The 23,185-nt window shown below is 44.8% G+C and overlaps 1 protein-coding gene across 2 annotated transcripts in view; it reads right to left on the bottom strand.

Annotated features, from left to right (window-relative positions):
* TFDP1 (transcription factor Dp-1) overlaps window positions 1-23,185 on the bottom strand; it is a 116,235-nt gene that overhangs the window by 79,516 nt on the left and 13,534 nt on the right. For both annotated transcript variants that reach the window (XM_068268103.1, XM_068268102.1), the window contains exons 2-3: window positions 6,609-6,686; window positions 976-1,042 (exon numbers count right to left, since the gene is read on the bottom strand). In XM_068268103.1, coding sequence (XP_068124204.1) covers window positions 976-1,042; window positions 6,609-6,620 — 79 coding nt within the window. In that variant the 5' untranslated portion in view covers window positions 6,621-6,686. The remainder of the gene's footprint in view (window positions 1-975; window positions 1,043-6,608; window positions 6,687-23,185) is intronic.

Below are 23,185 nucleotides of genomic sequence, written 5' to 3'. Positions count from 1 at the left end.
ACCCACAGAAAGCCTAATTGGTGGCGGAAAAAACAAGATATAGATCAATTCATTGTGAGGAGTAGTGCTAAAGTTATTGGCAAGTGGGAGGTGAAAGTTGCTCAGATGTAAAAAAAAATCTCAACCCTCTAGGCTGAAGTGGTTAATATATTAACAAAGTATGTTGTTTTTTTTAAAGAACACATTATAATGTTTATAATGTTTAACTAGTCACTTTAACCTGCATTATCAGTGACTTCACGGTCATCACATGAGTCCTTTACATATGATCCTGTTCTGCTGTCCTCTTCAAACAGATTTGCCACATCAGCCGTTGAAATTTGTTTTTTTCCCTGCTGGAGAGAATGCCTTTGCTTCCCTATGCATTTTGCAATGCATCCTTACACTTCCTGTATCGCCGGTCCAGGACTTCCGGTTTTTAGCCGGCAGTGTATTTCCTGTGTGGGCATGTATTCTACATGCCGGGGAAGACCAGGGGAGAGCGATCGGACATTGTTGGGGGATAAATGTGCCTTCAAACTGCTGCCATAGTTATGTCCCTCTCTGCGGGACATACGAGTGCAAAGAGGAATTAGTACTTACGAGTGGAAAGGGTTAAGTCTTTTTATTCAGATGGTTATATATATATGAGGTTTTTTTTTTGTTTTGTTTTTAAAGAAGTCAATAAAGTTATATAATTTTTCAATTAAGACAAGACAAATACAAAAAATTATATTGCACGTTTCTCCTGGCGGACTCAAAGCACTTGAGTTGCAGCCACTAGGGCGTGCTCAGTAAGCAGTAGCAGTGTTAGGGAGTCTAGTCCAAGGACTCTTTGCTGAATACATCTCATAAATGTGTTTATTAAGCTAAGCAATGCAATGCAAACACACTAAGCAATGCAATGAATATTACCAAACTATATTCAGTCAGAGAAACAATGCACTTTTACAAAAAGGAAACCAAACCTAAGATATGGAAGATTTTTAAATTTACCTTTGCCTGGACTCAGATTTTGATCTACAAATACTTTAAGCTCTCCATTCGCTTCAATTAATCCAGCCTGGAATAAAAAAAAAATTAAAAAAAATATACAACAAACTTTAAAAAAAATTAAATAAAAAAAAAAGCTACAAAAAAATATTAGGACAAGTTCATATAACCCAAGGCATAACCAGCAAGTTGATATATTTAGAATTGCCTGGGAAGAAAAAAAAAACTCATTGATCTGACCTCAATTTGCACAAGTAATACATCAGATATTTGTATAAATTTCTGAGATGTAAGGTCTACGAAAAGACCTGCCAAACCAGGCTGTATTTTAAACAAAAAAACTACAGATGACACTATTCTCTTCATTTTTATAGTACATTGCTAAGATCAAAATGTAAGAGGAATGGTGCCACTCAGTGGCCATTTTTGGCAAGAACAGATATCACAGGCATATAAACAGATTTTTTTTTTGGTGCTAAAACAAATCCCAGAGCAAAATCCCAGTGTATACTAAGGTCATACCTGGCATCTAATTCCCCCTCCCAATACAGTGTGCCTAGTGGTCCCCCTACACCATACCCGGAGCCCAGTGGTTTCCTATTCCTCTCCTTTAGCATTTCCCTGGTGTCTAATTAGATGTCCTTCCCTGCGTTGCCTAATTGCAGAGTACAGGCAGCAGAGGTGGGTGGAAGAGCATCTCCCCTGATCTGTGGTGGGACATGCTGTGTCGTGACTCCATTTCTTCATCCACAGTCTCTAGCTACTGAACTCACTGAACTAGAGAGCAAGAACAAACACTAGAGGCCAAATGTAAAAAGAAGACAAAGAGGAGAGAGGAAGGCCGCAAGACAGTAGGTACTATGTATGTGGGAGGTTAGGCATCCACTAGACCAGAAGAAAAAAAAAATAAACAAAAAACACTATGGGAGAGGGAGGGTAACCAACAGACACCAGGGCCCACATGCAATTATTTTCTCCCGAGTTTTCTCCTACATGATATCAATAAAATGCCACCAGCAAGCAATAAAGTGCTTAAAAGGACAATTGTAACGAGAGGGATATGGAGGATATAGATAGAGATAGGGAGGCTGCCATATTTATTTTCTTTTTAACAATACCAGTTGCCTAGCTATCCTGCTGATCCTCTGCCTCTAATACTTTTAGCCACAGCCCCTGAACAAGCATGTAGTAGATTAGAGGAGTTTCCGGCATGGTCAGATCTACCAAGATTATGTGAATGCTTGTTTCTGGTGTGATTCAGACACTGCTGCAGCAAAATAGACCAGCGGGGCTGCCAGGCAACTGGTATTGTTTAAAAGTAAATAGTTAAAATTGTCCTTACAAAAGTGTTCATACCACCTTTTAACCTAATTCTTGGTGCTTTTTCAATTGCAAAGGAATGAAAAGTTATTTTAAATATTAAAAATATTTTAAGATGAAAAATTATCTCCTAGGAGAAAACTCAGGACAAAAAGTGAATTGCATAAGGCCCCAGTATGTATTTCTCCTAACCTCCTCATTGGTGCTCAAGATGCAGGGCTGTGGAGTCGGTACAAAAATCCACAGACTCCTCAGGGTAGGATTCCACCGACCCCTCCTCCTCTAATTTGCATATTACAATCTTGTTGATTGAAAGTACGTAACATGAAATGCATCTCTTAACTGCCAACGCTTAGGAATTTTAAAAAGACAACTGAAGTAAGAGGGCTATAGAGGCTTCCATATTTATTCCCTTTTAAACAATACCAGTTACCTGGATATCCGGTGGATCTTCTGCTTCTAATACTTTTAGTCATAGACTAAAACTAGTCCAGTGTTCTCCCCAGGCTCTTTTAGGCGGGTGCTCCACCCGGCTAGTTTTGGTGAGCAGTCTGCTGTCATTGGCTCACCTCCTCCTATGCTGTAAGCAGAGTTGCTCACAGAAGCACCTGCCCTGCATTCTCTCATCTCGCCCCACCCGGCTACTTTTTAATGCCACCCGGCTGGAAAAAAAAAGATTCTGGGGAGAACACTGTAGTCCTTGGTAAGAGTATTTGTAGAAGGTACAGACCGGAACAAAGAACATCCATCAGGCCCTAGGCAATGTAACTGTTGATACATGTAAAAGTGATGTGCAGGTACTCTGCAGGAGAATGAGGGGATTCTTCCTCTATTACACATTCTTCATGTACAATCTGAACCAGGATTATGGGTGATAGACAACACCTCTGTGTTCAATGTGCACAACATTCTCAGTGGATTCCCTGCAGCTCTGTGGGGAGTGCATATCTAGAAATCAGTAATACTGTGTAACAAAGTAAACCTGAGATAGATGAAAGTTTTATACTTACCTGGGGCTTCCTTCAGCCCCCTTCAGGCTAATCAATCCCTCGCTGTCCTCCTCTGCCCCCTGGATCTTCCGCTATGGGTCCAGGTACTTGAGCCAGTCAGGTGTAGTGTGCATGCACACACTCCGCCGTCAGGAACGTACTACAACTGCGCAGCACTATTGCGCAGGTGCAGAATGCTCCTGGCTGTGGGGAGTGGCACACGGCTGGATTGCGCTAACTGGTTGAATTAGGCCCAGTGCACACCGAGCGGTTTTTGGAGTGTTTCGTCGGCCGCATCCGCCTCTAAAAACGCTTGTCTAATGTATTGCAATGGGATGGTGCACACCGGCGGTTTGCGGTTTTTGCCAAGCCGCAAACGCGCCTCCTGCTGCGCGTTTGCGGTTCTCGGAAGAGTTTCGTCCTCAATGTAAAGTATAGGAAAAACGCAAACCGCTCTGAAAAACGCTAGTTCAGAGCGGTTTGCCAGGCATTTTTGTTACAGTAGCTGTTCAGTAACAGCTTTTACTGTAACAATATGTGTAATCTGCTACACAAAAACGCACGCAAAACCGCTAGGTATGTTTAGAAAACCTCTCTAAACATACCTAGAATGGCTCTGAAATCAGCTCCCAAAACCGCTAGCGTATTGCGGATCTGCTAGCGGTTTTGGTGTGCACTGGGCCTTACTGGGACTCATAGCAGAAGATCCAGGTGGCGGAGGACTGATTAGCCTGAAGGAGGCTGGAGGAAGTCCCAGGTATGTATAAAACTTTTTTTCTTCCGTCTCAGGTACCCTTTAATTTGTAGTCACCAAACCAAATTTTAACATATCAAATTATTTGATTTCATGAGCAAAGGGAGTGCATACATTTGCATAAACCAGAATCAGCGCAGAATTATTTCCATCTCATTGACCATCTCTATTAGTGACACAGCTACACATCAGGCTTTATTCTTACAGCATAGATGTTATTTAGTATATATAAGAGATTGCTGTGTACACATCACATATATAGTCACAATCAGATATGTATATCTGACTTTAAAAATATGGGGACTGTTTTATTTAAGCAGCACAACTATTTTTTTGATTGGTTTATTTCATTTTTGTGGACTAAGCACAGCTATTACTGTTGATGTGGGCTGAAGCCTGAAAGTCCCACAGTATCACACATATTTGGCACAGTGGACAAAGCAAAAAAAAAAAAAGCTGGGGCCCCCTGAAAATTTTTTTTGAGGGAGGGCAGAGGATAGTACTAGGAAGCCTATTTGGATGCAGCCATTACATTTTATTTTAACCACTACAAAACACACAAAAGGAACCTGAAATGAGAAGCATATGGAGGCAGCCATATTAATTTCTTTTTAAACAATACCCGTTATCCTGAAGCCAAATAGATCAGCAGGGCTGCCTAAATGTCTGACTTACACCAGAAACAAGCATGCAGCTAAACTTGTCAGATTTGACAAGTGTCAGAAACACCTGATATGCTGCATGCTTGTTCAAGGTATATGGCTAAAAGTATTAGAGGATCAGCAAGATAGCCAGGCAACTGGTATTGCTTAAAAGGAAATACATACGGCAGCCTCCACACCGCTTTCACGTCAGGTTTCCTTTAAAGGGAACCTTAACAGAGAGATAGGAATGTTTGGTTTTACACAATACCAGTTGCCTGGCAGTCCTGCTGGTCTTTTTGGCTGCAGTAGTTGCAAGATCACACACCTAAAACAAGCATGGAGCTAATCCAGTCTGACTTCAGTCAGAGCACCTGATCTGCATGCTTGTTGAGGGGCTGTGGCTAAAAGTATTAGAGACAAAGGCTTCAATTCATCAAGCATTACCGCATTCGGTAATGCTGAAAACAGCTGACTTAACGAAGCACTTTAGAAAATGTTAATTCATCAAAGCTGTTACCGAATGAGAAGCTGAAATGACACAGCAATGAGATAAATTACCGACATGTGCTCAACAAATGTTAATTCATCAAGGTTCCCACATTCGATAACACATTCGGTGTTTATCTCAAGCTCTCCCCTGTCGTTACAGGCTTCAAAAGCCTTCTGTGTGAATGTTTTCATGATTAGCAGGAGCAGGCAGCCAATAGAAACAGCCCCTGTTCTCCTGCAAGTGCCTCTGATAGGTCACACAGGCTTCTCCACACAAGCTTTCAGACCCCCCAAGCAGTGAGCAGAGAGAACGGGTCAAAATATATCCCCAGATTCCCTTCGGTGGTGTAACCCTTTCAGGCCCTGTTTGATAATGCAAAGATGCTGGTGGTGAAATCACCAAGCATGGCATTTGTAATGTCTCCAGGAAGTTCATCTACGTTGTGGCAAATAAATAAAATGTTAAGAAAGACTGATCGACAGATTCAGAGCAGCAGAGGCAGTATAAATAACAGTAACTATAACACCTTTACATCTAAAGGGATGTCTGGATGCCTTCTATTGTTATCAGCTTGTAACAACACATGGACATTCCAAGCTGCTCTGCACCACTCTGCTGTTATCGAACAGCCTTTGATGAATTGAAGCCTAGTAGTTTGGTAACTTAACGAACCTCTACCACACATGGGAAAATATTGATGAATTAGCACAGGAAGTGTAAAATACCGAATGCGGTATTTTAAGGACTGGGGTTTTGTTATCGAACACCCTTTGATGAATTGAAGCCAAAGGATCAGCAAGAGAGAGAGTCAGGCAACTGGTATTTTAAAAGGAAAAATTCATATCCTCAGTTTAGATTCCCTTTAAGCCTGGAAAACGCATCAATTTTAATTGGCCACGATTGGCCAATTTTACCACTTCCACGTTTGAGAGCTTACCTACACAAATCTGTTCATTGTATTTGAAATCTGTTGGCTCCCTAGCTACATGGAGGTTGTAAAATTAGCCAGTGATTGGACAATCAAAATTGGATTTGTGTTTGCACCATTAGCGTTAAATATGAAGAAAAAAAAAAAAAAAGTATTGTATTCTTCATGCTGGGTACACACAGATTTTTTGGTCAATTTACTGTCAGATCGATTATTTCCAACATGTCCGATTTGCTTTTCGATTGATTTCCGAGCATTTTCCGACCGATTTCCGTGCACTTTAATAGGAAATCGATCGGAAAGCAAATCGAACATGTTGGAAATGATCTGACAGTAAATTGACCAGAAAATCTCATAGTGTGTACCCAGCATCACATCTTAACGTGACCACATGCTGCTGAAAAAACAAAAATTAAACCTCTCAGTACAGATTGGGTTAATATTTATTCACCTAACCAACTCAATCTTATTTGTGCCGCATTGCAAATTAACATTTACATTTTCAACTTACATCTTTTGCCATGATACCAGGTACTCAAAATGAATGGACAGATTCTAGCAAGTAGAGACGGCAACCAAGCGGAATACTCTGTTAAAACAAAATTTTTATAAACATGTCAAAAATGTACAGGTAGTGAGACAAAATGGTCACTCAATAAAAGGAAGCCTGCTAAGTTTTTAACTAGACTCTGCCATTCGACATATAGGGCCTGATGCACAAAAGGTCTGTAATTTTGCACTGCACAGCAATTTTACCAGTCCTAACGGTAATTTTACTAGTGCCACGCTAGTTACTAAAGTAATGCGCATAGTGCTAATAAGAGTAACAAGTGCTGCCTGCACAGCAAAATGACTGGACTTTTGTGCATAAGGCGCATAGTTACTCCAACTGCTTGCCACAAAGTATAACTGTACAGAACCTTCACCCGAAAACCCCATCTGAAATTAAAATTAGAGAATTGCACTCTCTACCTAAAATGTGCTCTAATACATAACACTACCACAGGAAACAAATCCCCCACAAAGAGCAGATTGCAAACAGATTTAAAAAAAAAAAAAAAAAAAAAAAAAAAAAAAAGTCTCAGAAAAAAAGGAATTTCACTTACCTGGGGCTTGTACCAGCCCCCTGCAGCCATCCTGTGCCCTCAACGTCACTCCCTCTGCAAGCTAGTTTCGTGCAATGATATGCATGGCGGCCCACCGACTGAGTCGGCAAAAACGGAACTAGCTGGCGGCAGGGGACCAGAGGATCCGGGAGTGACATCAATGGCACAGGATGGCGGCAGGGAGCTGGTAGAAGCCCCAGGTAAGTGAAACTTTTATTGCGTTAATGTTCCCTTTAAGAGCAATATACAAAATGATCCAGTAAAAGACTAGTTTTTATGAGGCCCTGACAAACTGACTGCTTTGGCTGCTGTTAAAAAAAAAACATACTTCAGCACCATAATTGGGTCGTACCATTTCAACACTTGTGAAGCTAAATAATACTGTCCAGACTTTGTGGCAGCCCAATTAACAGAACATGATGGGTCACACCAGTACGGTTTTGGTCCAAACAGACAAGGCCACACCCACAAAAAAAAAAGTTACAATCCTGAATTTTTTTTTTCTCTTTTGGTACTTAAATTGAGCTACAGGATGTACAATGGACTTGAAGAAAATATCCAGTTACTGCCTATACTGCATTGTCAACTGAAGGAACGGCAAGAGACAGTGGTCCGACCCAGAACTAGACACTGATGAAATTAAAGATATTTTCAAGAAAAGTAAGCTGGAAGAGTCAGGGATCTCTAAGCAGCTGGCTAGGCTTTATTAACATTAAACTCAGCCAGAAGAAGTAATTCCTGCTCTGCAGCAGTCCTGCATTCACAATGCTCTGCATCTTGAGCCTATGTCAGAGGACCAGCAACTGTTCAGCCAAGGTCACTTCAGCGAGGTGGCAGTGAATTGCTGTGATCTTTAACTCCAGAAAAGATATGGTACAGCAGAGATCTACTCTGGAGGATGCAACCAGTAAGCAAACGAGGTAGGTATAGACCAGCACTCAAATTCACATAATCTTTATTGCTTCTAACAATCCATGTTCCAAGGTTTCATGACAGCCAAGTGCCATAAGCAGAGCATCTAGGAAAAAAATTACAATATATCAGGGCTGTGGAGTCGGAGTTGGAGTCAGAGCAATTTTGGGTACCCGGAGTCGGAGATTTCATAAACTGAGGAGTCGGGGAGTCTGAGTCGGATGATTTTTGTACAAAATCCACAGCCCTGGTAAGTATTCGACTAAGGAGTCGAAGTCATTTTGTTACCCGGAGTCGGAGGATTTTTGTACCGACTCCACAGCCCTGTATTATATACACGATCACTCAAGACACATGTGCATAGTCACATGTGGTAAACAAACCGCCACCAAGGAGAAAGAGGGGGGGGGGGGGGGGGGGAAGTGGGTGGTATGGGGACAACACGAATATGTCAAAAAAAAAAAAAAAAAATCATTGCAGCCTCTGACTCGTGCATAGTCACATGTGGTAAACAATCCGCCACCAAAGAGGGAAAAAAAAATTGCAGCCTCTGACTTAGAGAAACTCCAACCAAGAATTGAACTTTATCCCAATCAGTAGCTGATACCGCCTTTTACATGAGAAATCTATTCCTTTTCACAAACAGACCATCAGGGGGCACTATATGGCTGATATTGTGGTGAAACCCCTCCCACAAAGAAATTCTGAGTATGTACTCTTGGCAGTTTCCTGTCTGTGAACCCTGTTGCATTGTGGGAAATAGCTGTTTACAGCGGTTTCCAACTGCCAAAACAGCCGCTACATCACTTACCAGCAGTAAAAATGTCACCATGTGATAAATGTCGTAAAATATTTTAAATCCCTGATTTATATTCTAATGGGCAAACACTGACAATCATTTATACATAATTATTGTAAAAATGAAGCACTTTTTTTATTACATTATTTTCACTGCAGTTCCTCTAAGATACATGCAAGGACCCTCAAAAATCAGTGTGCTCACCTGAAAGAATGGAACTACCAGCCTATGGGCCCAATCCAATTCACTTTTTGGCCCAGCGCACACCAAAAACGCTAGCAGATCCACAAAACGTTAGCGGTATTTGGTGCGGATTGCAGAGATTAGGCCCAGTGCATGCCAAGCGGATTTGGATGCGATCCGCCGGCCGCATCCGCCTGTATATCTGCTTGGCTATTGTATTTCAATGGGCTGGTGCACACCAGCGGTTTGAGGTTTTTAGCACACCGCAAACGTGCAGCAGGAGGCACGTTTGCAGTTTGCTAAAAACCTCAAACCGCCGGTGTGCACCAGCCCATTGAAATACAATAGCCAAGTGGATTTACAGGCGGTTGCGGCCAGCGGATCCACTTGGTGTGCACTGGGCCTTTCTCCTAAGTTTTCTCTTGGATAATATTTTCACATCTTATCAATAAAATATCTATTAAAGAGACACTGAAGCGAAAAAAAGTGATGATATTATGATTTGTATGTGTAGCACAGCCCTTGCTTGGGATGTAATGTTTGATGCGAAGGCGCCCGGTAAAACGTATGAGGGACTCGTCTACGCAGATGTCCTGTTCAGGGGTATAAGCATCTGCAAATCTGTATGACAGGTGGTCTATGAGGGGCCGAATTTTGTGGAGCCGGTCATAAGCAGGGTGGTCACTTCGATGACAGGTTTCGTTATTGAAGTGCAGGAAGCGCAGGATGTTCTCAAATCGTGTCCTGGACATGGCATCAGAGTACAAGGGAACGTGATATGCTAGGTCCGTAGACCAATAAGACCGCAAAACAATCCATTTGACTAGTCTCAAGTGAAGGAAAAGGCCCCCAAAAAAATTAATTTCGGAAACTTGGACTGGTTTCCACCAAAAAGGCTGGGCAAGAAAGTTATTCGGATTGGCGGTTATGTAGCCTTATGGTTGGTCTCTGCCACGACTAAGTCTAAGAGATCCTGGGTGATGAACAGATTGAAAAAAAAAAAAAGTCTAGCGCCGATCCTAGATTATCTGTCTCCACCTGGACTCCAGACTGGGCGGTGAAAGGGGGCAGTACGGGTGTGGCGGAATCAGGGGAATGCCAATCAGGATTTGCCAGCACCTCTGGTAAACTAGGGGTAGTCTTCTTGGTGGCTGCGACCAGGATCTTACTGCACGTGCCACCGAACCAGTTTCAACTTCCATGCTGGTGCTCGCCACTTCACCAGGGTATAAGGAAGCACTGGTGCTAAGTCCAGGAGATGCTGTGCTGCTGGTGCCTGCCCCACCATGAAATCTCAGACCAGCACTAGCACCACTCTGCTGCCCTTGAGGCTGATCCTGCACCACCTGCGGTCCAACGACATGGAGTGTGGTACGCCTGGCTCTAGCCGGGACCTCAACCTCGTCATCACTATTGGTCAGTGAGCCACTGTCCTCTACAGGTTCAAACTCTGACCCAGAAGATTCGTCGAATGAGTCGTCCCAATTGTCCTCATCTGACTGGGCCATGTACCTGAACACATCGGAATGCCCCTTTCTTGCCATGGTGGACTGCTAAATTTAGGGGGTATTCCTCAGACTACCCAGAAAAAAGAGCACCTACCTAGCAAAAGGGAGTACTTGAGGAGCAGAAAGCTGTGGACACAGTTGATTAAAAAAAAAAAAAAAAACTAAAAACTGATCTTTACAGTGCAACAGCTATTGTACAGTGTTTTTTGCAGTGATCAGAAAAAAAAATTCTGTCACTGCAGAGGGGCGGGCTGAACGCAAGTGCAGGCGACCAATCAGGCCTGATCAGGAAAACCCTGCGTTTTTTTAGTGAATCCTAGTGACTAATATAGATCTGACTGCGATCAGTAATGATCACTTACAGATACTATATAGTACCAAGGGGGGGGGGGGGGGGTTGTGAGGGTAATCTGAGGGTCTGGGCGGGTGATCAGGTGCCCCCAAGGGACAGTTAAGGGTCTGCTCTGATGGGTGGTGGTGACAAGGGGTGATAGACAGGTGATCAGTGGGTAAGGCAGATGTATACATATGTATACAGTATACAGGGGGGTGGTCTGCGGGGGGTCTGGGGGAGATCTGAGGGTAGGGGGGTGATCAGGGGACCCTAGGGGGCAGTTAGGGACCTAATCTAGGGAATAGCGTTGACAGATAGTGACAGGGAGTGATTGATGGGTTTTTAGGGGGGTGCTTGGGTGCAAACAGTGGTGTGCTGGGGTGGTCAGGGGGGGAGGTTCTGAAGGCTGGGGTGGGCGATCGGGTGGGCAAAAGTGTGTGTTTTTATGCTTACATACAGGGCTGCCGTCCTCTGATGATCGCACGACGAAGTGACCATCAGAGGAGGAGGCAGCATGTATAATACACTTTGTTACATAAACAAAGTGTATTATACACTTTCTATTGGCCAGATCGTAATTTTGAAACTGGCGCTGCTAATTGGCCGGCGCGTTATGGCGTGAGGTGGGCGGAGTCGAATGCCGGTGGCAGATCGCGTCACTAGTGACGCGATCTGCCGCCTCACACCACACAAGTACACTTCGACGCAGGTCAGCCGACCGGCTGACAGCGGTCCTTTAGGCCCAACAGTCAAGTCCGCCGATCGGCTGTCAGCGGTCGGTTAGCAGATTTTGAATCCATTTCATGCTGAAAGATTAAAATCTGTGTGCAGTGTATGGCAGCAAATAGATCCCTCTAAGGCCCCGTTCACACTTGCGGTTTTGTAAAAACCGGAACGGATGTCCGGACCGCATCGGATCCGTACGGTTCCTATCCGGATCCGGTCCGTTTGCATTCGTTTTCCGTGCGGTATGAACACGGTTGCGGTCCGGATCCGGTTTCTTAAAGAGATAACAACCTGTATAAATACCTGGGGTCTGGGAGGTCAGCAGAAGCTCTGGGGTCATGGTTATTGTCATTGTTATCAGACATGTTGCTGCCAAAGAGCCCCAGCATGAAATCGCTGCTGCTCCACTCTATGAACGCTGGGCCCATGTGGTCCCCATCCAAAATGGCCACTATACCATAGAAAAAGCATAGGAAGTGGGGTAGAACGTCCGGTTTTTATAGCCAGTGTGTTGTGCCCTCTCCGTTTCTCATTGGTTTGTATTGGCCGGATGCAACAGTCAGGCTCCGCTCCGGATACGTCTGCCGGAGGAGCCGGACCAAAAAATAGCGCATGTTGGATCTTATGCCGGAGTCCGGATCCGGTCCGGACGAAACGGACGCATAGACTTTCATTGCTAGGCCGTTCCGCATGCGGTCCGGCCCCGGCACGGCGATTCCGGACGGCGACCGCTAATGTGAACCGGGCCTAAGATCAGTTTAGATCAGAGAGGCATCTGTTGGTCGACCTGATGGCAATCGACCAGTGTATGGCTGCCTTAAGACACATCAAAATGTATTCTACAACTTTTTATGATTAAAAGGGAACCTAAAATGAGAAGGATATGGATTTTTCCTTTTAAAAATACCACCAGTTGCCTGACTCTCCTGCTGATCCTGAGTCTCTAAGGGCCCGTTTCCACTATCGCGAATCTGCATGCGTTTCCTGCATGCTCGCACAGCCAATACAAGTGGATGGGCCCGTTTCCACTTGTCAGTTTTCCTGAGCGTTTTTCTGTTCAGAATTGTTCTGCACGGCAGAGCCCTCAGAATTCGCCTGCGTGTGGAATGCATGCGAATCGCAGCTAATGTATTTAATAGGGAAATTGCCTGCGGCTTTGGTATGCAAATTTTCATGCAAATTCGCATAGAAATCAATGGAAATGCACACCGGCACTACCATGGTTAAATTCGCATACAGCGTCATTCATGCGAATTTTCATGCAAATTCGCATGAAAATTCGCATACACCCGCATGCGAAATTCGCATCCGCATGCGAATTTTTACCGCAGCGATTCGCACTGCACAAGTGGAAACGGGCCCTAATACTTTTAGCCACAGCCTCTCAACAAACATGCAGATCAGGTGCTCTGACTGAAGTCAGACTGGATTAGCTGCATGCTTGTTTCAGGTGTGTGATTCAGCCACTATTGCAGCCAAAGAGATCAGCAGAACTGCAAGGAAACAGGTATTGTTTAAAAGGAAGCATCCATAGCCCTCAACTTAAGGTTCCCTTTAAAATGAGGTCGCGCATCTGTACCAACTGGATGTACTATGTGCCTAATAGAATATTGGTAAAATTACTGATATTCTAGTACCGTTATTTTGTGCCTATTACCATTATTTGTGCGCTCATTTGTCTTTGCGGCGCCATTACAGATACTCCCTATTTACGCCTAACACTAACTCTCCACCATCTATGCCTAACACCAACCACCCTACACAGACTAACACTAATCCTGCCCAATCTATACCTAACACTAATGGGTACCCCCATAGGTGCCCTTGTAAACAGTCACTAACAGTGCTAATAAAATTTGCCAGAGTTGCCCAATAAATTAACAGCCACAGACTGCCCACTATAGAAACTCTGGCTATAAATAGTGGGTGCTGTGGCACCCGCTATTTTTATATTTATAGCCACAGTTTTTACAGTGGGCAGCCCCATCACCTGCTATTGACTTTGGCACCCAAATTAACTATTATAGCCAATATTAGCGACATTACATGGGAGCCTATGGCAGCGTCCAAATTTATCAGCGTGCACTGTGCCCATATTTCCGTGACCCCTCACAGCAGCTCCTGTTACCTCAAAACACAGATCTGCTGTTAGAGAAACACACCGTTTAGGGGGAGGCCACACTTGTGTCTGTGGAAAACACCAGCATTTTCCAGTGGACACTTTAGTATCCTTTGTGCGTTTTGCATATGCTAAGTCCACCAGGGACTGCCGGCACCTGTTACCAGTCCATCGGAATCATATGCACATTGCCATTTTGTTCGGCAGGAAATCAGTTTTTGTTAGATGTGTTGCGCGCAAATCACAGCTAGAAAATGAATGAACATACGTGTCGCCACTGAAAAGCAATACATGCGCTTTCATTTTGTGGGAAATTGCACATGCTTTTTAACTAAGCCATACTACTTACATAACAATTACTTGTTTTTATGAATGAGTACTGTTACTGGCTGTAACAGTCAACATCCTAGTATAAGATATAATGGATCGGGGTACAGCGAACAACCAGCGATCGTGCCCTGATCAATCTTCACTACTGTGGTAACTTAAATTATCACGGTGGGCAATGGTTATCTGAACGATCAGTCACTCAGTGCTCCACCATGACAGTCGCGATTGCCGCATGCCAAACATTGCTCAAAGGAAACCAGAGATTAAATAAACCAAAAGTTGTTTACATAGCTGGGGCTTCCTCCAGCCCCACGCAAACGGATCGCTCCCACGTCGCCGCCCTCAGTCTTCTCCCTCTTGCAGAAGTAGGGGGGGGGGGGGTTACGTGCACATTGTCATCACAGAAAGTAATGTACTTAGAGCATTCATTTACAGAGAATGATCATTATTACTATAAACGGCAATCATTCTCACTGACAAGTACAGATTGGTTCAGGGGAGGTTTGTCCCCTTCCACCAATTCCTCCTGCTTCGGGGTCCGACAGGAGCGCACCTGAGTGTGCGCAGCATCCAGCTTAGTGCAGGGATGTGACTTACGTCTCTGCGGTTACAGCAGCCGCAGATGTGAGAGTCAAGTGCCTGCAGCTTTAGTGGTTAGATTAGCAAAAACAGGAAGCAAAGAAAAAAAAAAAAAAAAACATGGGCCGCTCTTGGATGTTCCAAAGTTTATAAGCGGTGTTTTCTAAGATGTTGTTCAGTACAAAGGATGTAGAGACTGAAGCTTTATTATAATAAAAGCTTGCTCCTTCAGATGCAACAAACCAATGAATGCCTCTCCAATTGGATTCTGATCAGAATAATCAATTCCTTCCACACACAGCATACTGACTCAATGAGAAAGGGAGGAAACCCGTCCCAACAAGCCACCACCACAGCATCACACTGAGGAAGCCCACGTGACAGTGTGCGTAACGTATGTGGGCGAGGCTTGGAGATCATGGGCTGGAGGAAAAACCTGGAGCAGAGGCGAGACACACGCCAAACACGCACATGGTGAACCGGGAGGCAGTGAGCGAGCCAGATCACACAGCAGGTACCTGCCACCCGCAGGACGCCGTGGAGATCGCCGTGAGAGCCTGACAACATCAGGAAACCGATCCCAGGGCGGTAAAGTATGTGGAGCACCTAAAGAATATGTGCATAATTGCTGTTGCTGACATTTCTGTCATACGATTTCCACTCGGCAGCCACTGGTCACAGGAAAGTGCAGAAGTATTGCAATTACAGAGACTTTAAAACTACAGTCACGGAAATCCCTCTGTGGAGAGCTTGAATATTCTTAGACTGCTAGTCCCATGAGAAGATGCAAATTAGCGCTTTAGAGCAGTCTGTGTGTGTATGAGGTGAATTGGTGGCGTGTGTGTATCCAGGAGTACTCCTTGGTGTTGATGCCCACTTTTTTTTTTTTTTTTTTTTTTTTTTTTTTTAGGGGGGGGGGGGGGGGTGTCATGTTTTTAGTGGGATGGGGGGTCATGTCTCTTTTTCTACCAATAAACTGAATTTTTGCATATAGATCGTGGAGTGGCAGTTGTAATTGTGAACTTTTTATGCATTTCAACCTGCCTTCCCTCAGGAATATTCTTGAGGTGATTTATGCTTATCAAAAGGGCCTGTGCACCAGTTTTTGAACTCAATACATATCAGCAGGACATCTACTGAAAATAGATCAAAGCACAACTTTGCACTTAAATGCAATACAACACTATGGCCCAATCACCGGTCCTGCCACGCTCAACCTAAATATTCCATCATGTCTGATCAACTTAAAAGAACACACGAAGTGATTATAAAACACAAAAACTATTTAACTTACCAGAGGTTTCTCCCAGTCCCTACAAGTCACATTTATCCCTCGTTGCAGCTCTGACCTTCTCCCATCTCCAGCCTCTGAAGATTGCCAACCCCCGGATGGGTCAGCCTCTACTGCACATGTCCGGGCTTAGGCCAGCTCCACATGTGCCACCAGGAGCGTTTGGGTGCATTTTGCAGAAGACGCCGACCCATCCAGGGGGTTGGCAATCTTCAGAGGCTGCAGGCGGGATAAGACAAACAAACAATGCAACAAGGGACAGACGTGACTTTTAGGGGATGGAAGAAGCCCCAGGTAAGTAAAAATATATATTTATTACACTTGCATAGGAGAAGGGAAGCCTCTTGATCCAGGGCTAGTATGGTTCAGGTGACCCAAAGGGAAAACTCATAGGAAATTCCAGTAACGTCAGTGTTCTCCCCAGGGTCTTTTAGCCGGGCGCTCCACCCAGCTAATTTTAGTGAGCACCCGGCTGTTATCGGCTTGCCTCCTCATTTTCCTATACTTTTGCATGCCACCCAGCTGGAAAAAAATTCTGGGGAGAACACTGAACATGATTGGTTGCGGTTTCATAAGTTCTCAAATGACAGGCCCCAGCAGAAATTTTAGGTTTCAGATAGGATGTAGTAATAACTACACCCACACTACTCAGCCAATTAAAACTCTCCAAGTTGTATACTGTGCTGTGATGGGAGAACCGTTCCCTACTAAGTTATTTGGTGGTGGATCACCTCAACAATAATAGCTCCCTGGATCCTCCAGAGGCTTCCAATGTCCTCCTGAAGACCATCATTGCTGTGCACAGACTCCTGGAACATCAGAAAATAGCTTGTGGGATGTTATATGGGATTCAGAGACTTTCCTCTTCAAAAGTTTAGCAGCTCATTTTTTGTTTTAACTGATTGTTAACACGATACCATCCTCTACTGCTATGCCTACAGATGTGGTAGCAGTTGGAACAGTTACAACACACCTGATGTGAGAAGCATATGGTGGCTGCCATATTTTATTTCTTTTTAAAGAAAGCCAGCAGTGCTGCTGATCTCTTTGACTGAAGTGTCTGAATCAAAGACCTGAAACAAGCATGCAGCTAATCTAATCAAACTTCAGTCAGAGCAGCTGATCTGCATGCTTGTTCAGGGTTTATGGCCACATTCACAGTGCTGCATTATGATGCAGTGTAGTGGCCACTTTGTAATGCGGCTTACTGCACTGCAATGCACCACCTATGAGATGTTCACAGTGCGGCGGGTGTGATATAACATGATCCAGTCTGGTAACACACTGTATGCAGAGTGTTACCGCTGTATGCGCATGTAAACAGCAAAAGTGAAGCGTACTTTTTATTGACTGTATGCTTCACCATAACCGATGCATTGCATAGATAACATGCAGTGTTGCATCCCATTCCATTGTGTTGCGTTCCTGCTGTCAGAACGCGACAATCACTGTGAACATGTCCTAAACGTATTAGAGGCAGAGGATCAGCAGGACAACCAGGCAAGTTGCATTGTTTAAAGGATACCCGTAGTGACATGCGACATGATGAGATAGACATGTGTATGTACAGTGTTCTTTTTTTATTTCTGTGCATGAAAAAGTTAAATATCAGGTATGTAAGTGGCTGACTCAGTCCTGACTCAAGACAAAGTGACTACAGTGTGATCCTCACTGGTAAGAAATTCCCCTTTTTATCTTTTTCTTGCTCTCAGAAGCCATTTTCTGCTAGGAAAGTGTCTTATACAGGTAGTCCCCGGTTAACGAACAAGATAGGGACTGTAGGTTCGTTCTTAACCTGAATCTGTTCTTAAAGAGAATCTGTATTGTTAAAATCACACAAAAGTAAACATACCAGTGCGTTAGGGGACATCTCCTATTCCCCTCTGTCACAATTTCGCCGCTCCCCGCCGCATTAAAAGTGGTTAAAAACAGTTTTAAAAAGTTTGTTTATAAACAAACAAAATGGCCACCAAAACAGGAAGTAGGTTGATGAACAGTATGTCCACACATAGAAAATACATCCATACACAAGCAGGCTGTATACAGCCTTCCTTTTGAATCTCAAGAGATCATTTGTGTGTTTCTTTCCCCCTGCATCTCTCATGCACTGAAGTTTCAGGCTGCTCTTTTCTTCCTGCAAACAGCTTTGCCCTTGTATGTAATTCTTCAGTATGTGAAAGCCCAGCCAGCTCAGAGGACGATTTTTCCAGCTTGTAAAAGATAAGAGAGAAGAGAGAAACTGCTCTAATCTAAATAACACACAGGCAGTGTGCATAGAGGGGCCTGGAAGGCGGAGTTCATAGCAGAACCACAACACTGAAGAACTTGGCAGCCTTCCAGACACAGGCTGACAAGTCTGACAAGAGATAGATAAGTTGATTTATTACAGAGACTGTGATAGTACAAAGTGCTGCAGTAAGCCAGAACACATTAGAATAGCATTTGGAACTTGTAGGATGATAAAAAACAGGATGCAATTTTTGTTACGGAGTCTCTTTAAGTCGGAACAATGTGCCATCTCTGTTCCCTGTACCTCCTTTGTGCCCCCCTGTGCCTCCAAAGTTCCTCTGTGTCACCTCTGCCCCGTGCCTGCTTATACAAGTTTAAAAGCCATTTTTTCTTTGAAGTCCAATTTGAAAATTTTGGGGGGGCTTGTTCTCATGGAAACACTGAATCCATGCCATTCATATTGTCGGGTCGTTCATAAGTCAGGCATTTGTAAGTCGGGGACTACTTGTAGTTGGAATTTCTTATCAGTGAGGATCACACTGTAGTCACCTCCTGTCTGAGTCAGGACTGAGTCAGCCACTTACATACCTGATATTTAACTCTTTCAGACAGAGAAATAAAAAAAAAGGAACACAGCATAGTTGTTTGTGTGCTAGGCACTGTACATACCAGGGCTGTGGAGTCGGTACAAAAATCCACCAACTCCGACTCCTTAGTTTAGGATTCCACCGACTCAAACTCCTCTAATTTGCATATTACAATCTTGTTTGAAAGTACGTAACATGAAATTCGTCTCTTAACTGCCAACGCTTAGGAATTTTAAAAGACAACTGAAGTGAGAAGGATATGGAGACTGCCATATTTATTCCCTTTAGTCAGACTAAAACTAGTCCTTGGTAAGAGTACTTGTAAAAGGTACAGGCCAGAACAAAGAACATCTATCAGGCCCTAGGCAATGTAACTGAGTACATGTAAGAGTAATGTGCAGGTACTCTGCAGGGGAATAAAGAGATTCTTCCTCTATTAGGGCTGGTGCACACCAAAACCCGCTAGCAGATCCGCAAAACGCTAGCAGATTTTTAAACGCTTTTTTTTATTTTTATGAGGCGTTTTGCTAGCGTTTTGCGGATTGCTGCTGCGGTTTTCAGTATAGTAGATTTCATATATTGTTACAGTAAAGCTGTTACTGAACAGCTTCTGTAACAAAAACGCCTGCAAAACCGCTCTGAACAGGCGTTTTTCAGAGCGGTTTGCGTTTTTCCTATACTTAACATTGGGGCAGAAACGCATCCGAAATCCAAAAAATGCCTCACCCAGGCATTTTTCGTTTCTGCAAAACGCCTGCCGCTCTGGTGTGCACCACCCCATTGAGATACATTGACCAAGCAGATCCGCAGCCGCAAGCGGATCTGAAAACGCGGAAAAAGCCGCTCGGTGTGCACCAGCCCTTACACATTCTTCATGCACAATCTGAACCAGGTTTATAGGTAATAGACAACACCTCTGTGTTCAATGTGCACAACATTCTCAGTGGATTCCCTGCAGCTCTGTGGAGAGTGCATATGTAGAGTATAGTACTACTGTGTAAAAGTAAACCGGAGACAGATGTAATTCAGGTTTTATACATACCTGAGGCTTCCTCCAGCACCCTTCAGGCTAATCAGTCCCTCGCTGTCCTCCTCCGCCACCTGGAACTTCTGCTATGAGTCCAGGTACTTGAGCCAGTCTGGCGCAGTGTGCATGCACACACTCCGCCGCCGGGAGCGTACTACACCTGCGCAGCACTGTTCCGCAGGTGCAGAACGCTCCTGGCTGTGGAAGCGGCATGCGGCCGGACTGCGCTGACTGGCTGAATTACCAGGATTCATAGCAGAAGATCCAGGTGGTGGAGGTGGACAGCGAGGGACTGATTAGCCTGAAGGGGGCAGGAAGAAGCCTCAGGTATGTATAAAACTTTACCTTTCATCCTTCTCAAGTACCATTTAATTCGTAGTCACCAAACCAAATTTTAACATATCAAATTATTTGATTTCATGAGCATGGAGAGTGTGTACATTTGCATAAATCAGAATCAACGCAGAATTATTTCCATCTCATTGACCATCTCTATTAGTGACACGGCTACACATCAGGCTTTATACTGAGTGAGTGAGTGAGTGAGTGAGTGAGTGAGTGAGTGAGTGAGTGAGTGAGTGTGTGTGTATGTGTATAAGAGAGTACAGTGTACACATCATATATACAGTCACAATCAGATGTGTATATCTGACTTTAAAAATACGGGGACTGCTTTATTGAAGCAGCACAAATAACTAATTTTGATTGGTTTATTTCATTTTTGTGGACTAAGCACAGCTATTACTGTATGTATAAATTATTTATGATGACTATTATCTGAGAAATAGAATATTTTATCATATTTTCTATTTTAATTACAGTTTAAGTTCATTAGGAGTCGGTGCATTTTTTCCCGACTCCGACTCCAGGCACCCAAAATTGCCCCGACTCCACAGCCCTGGTACATACACGTCTATCTCATTATGTCACGTCGGGTATCCTTTAAAAGGAAAAAAATGTCAGAATCCATATCCCTTTCACAGATGTGCTTTAAATGAAGAAAGGCAGGCACAGTTTACATGAAGTCTCACTTCATAAAAAGTTGAACATAGGCTCATTTTAACAGACAAAGAAAATTATATAGTACTGTAAGACTGTAAAAACACATAAGGAACAACATTATATTCTCATATCACTAGTTCGCAAAAAATTACAAGGCTACTTAAGATATGGAAATGGGATTATATAGGTTTCCTGTCCAAATCCCCAAAAAAGTCAGTATACTATAAGTATTAAATTGTACCTGAGAAGAGGAAAAATACTTACCTCAATAGCAGGAAGTCTCTGAATAGTCCAGAGGCTTCACTGTTTCAATACTGGTTTCCTTTGAACATATTTAACAAGAGCTTGTCGAATATGCTCTCATGGCTGCTTTACCATCCGTGTATGAGCACATCCATACTGGGCATGGCAGATGAGCAAAGACACACAAAGCCAATCATGCGCAGCTTTCTACTGGGCATACATTAGCCGTACTCACCCATGCCCAGTACAGAAGCACTCTTTTATAGGTTAGGAAGCGCAGCCACAAGGAGCGTATTCAACAAGCTGTTGAATATCAAGAAGAGTGTTCTGCACAGCAGCAGTGGGCTCAAAAATGATCTGGACCATCCGAAGGCCTTTGACTAAATATCTAAATGTAAAGCTATGGACCACTGACAGCGCTTTTCTGGAAATTGCAAGCATGCGATTCCAGAAACGATTTGGCTCTGCATGCATTTATATGATCGCTACAGGATCACTCCCAAAATGTTGCATGCAGCAATTTGCAAGTACTTTAGAGGCAATGATGTTGAATTTCACAGAGAGTGGAATTAGAAGGGGATGAACTGAAACTTTGCATAGAGTTAATCTGATCTAAACAGCTTTCTTATTCAATCTGTCAGAACTGGGGGGAAAGAGAAAAAAATAAAACCTTGTCAAATGAACCCCAATGCTGGGTACACACGATGCAATTTTCTGACAGATTTACTGTCAGATCGACTATTTTCCAACATGTCCGATCTGACTTTCGATGCATAGAAGTAAAAGGAAAATCGATCGGGAGATCAGACATGTTGGAAATAGTCGATCTGGCAGTAAATCTGTCAGAAAACTATTGTGTTTACCTAGCATAAGGAAGGTTTGTAAATTTTGTGTGCATCGGGTGGGGGGGTGCAGCAGACATATTTACAGTAGGCTGCTCTATAGCATCTCGCCTATAGAGGCCTCCATTCTCTATCCCCCGTGCCACAGGTTCGCACAGTTTTGTCTAATGTTCCTGGTAGCCACAACGCATGTCAGGGATGCACTCGAGTGGGATATGTAACCACATCAGTGAAATACATCTTTCTACATGCATTGCAGGCTTGGGATCAGAACACCAATCTTTAGGCCCAAGCCACCATTTTATCCAGTGGCAGCTGTCCAGTTCAGCCAGGACCAGGGACCGGCAAGGCGCCAGGCCCGGGGCCCTGCAAGGCGCCAGGCCCGGGGCCCTGCAAGGCGCCAGGACCGATCAGCCAGGGCCCTGCAAGGCGCCAGGCCCGGGGACCTGCAAGGCGCCAGGCCGGATCAGCCAGGACCAGGGACCTGCAAGGAGCCAGGCCGGATCAGCCAGGACCGTGGGACCTGCAAGGAGCCAGGCCGGATCAGCCAGGACCGTGGGACCTGCAAGGAGCCAGGCCGGATCAGCCAGGACCGTGGGACCTGCAAGGAGCCAGGCCGGATCAGCCAGGACCGTGGGACCTGCAAGGAGCCAGGCCGGATCAGCCAGGACCGTGGGACCTGCAAGGAGCCAGGCCGGATCAGCCAGGACCGTGGGACCTGCAAGGAGCCAGGCCGGATCAGCCAGGACCGTGGGACCTGCAAGGAGCCAGGCCGGATCAGCCAGGACCGTGGGACCTGCAAGGAGCCAGGCCGGATCAGCCAGGACCGTGGGACCTGCAAGGAGCCAGGCCGGATCAGCCAGGACCGTGGGACCTGCAAGGAGCCAGGCCGGATCAGCCAGGACCGTGGGACCTGCAAGGAGCCAGGCCGGATCAGCCAGGACCGTGGGACCTGCAAGGAGCCAGGCCGGATCAGCCAGGACCGTGGGACCTGCAAGGAGCCAGGCCGGATCAGCCAGGACCGTGGGACCTGCAAGGAGCCAGGCCGGATCAGCCAGGACCGTGGGACCTGCAAGGAGCCAGGCCGGATCAGCCAGGACCGTGGGACCTGCAAGGAGCCAGGCCGGATCAGCCAGGACCAAGGACCTGCAAGGAGCCAGGCCGGATCAGCCAGGACCAAGGACCTGCAAGGAGCCAGGCCGGATCAGCCAGGACCAGGGACCTGCAAGGAGCCAGGCCGGATCAGCCAGGACCAGGGACCTGCAAGGCGC

This window comes from Hyperolius riggenbachi, chromosome 2 (assembly GCF_040937935.1).
Source record: "Hyperolius riggenbachi isolate aHypRig1 chromosome 2, aHypRig1.pri, whole genome shotgun sequence".
NCBI classification, from domain to species: domain Eukaryota; kingdom Metazoa; phylum Chordata; class Amphibia; order Anura; family Hyperoliidae; genus Hyperolius; species Hyperolius riggenbachi.
This window is presented reverse-complemented; position numbering and strand designations above follow the sequence as displayed.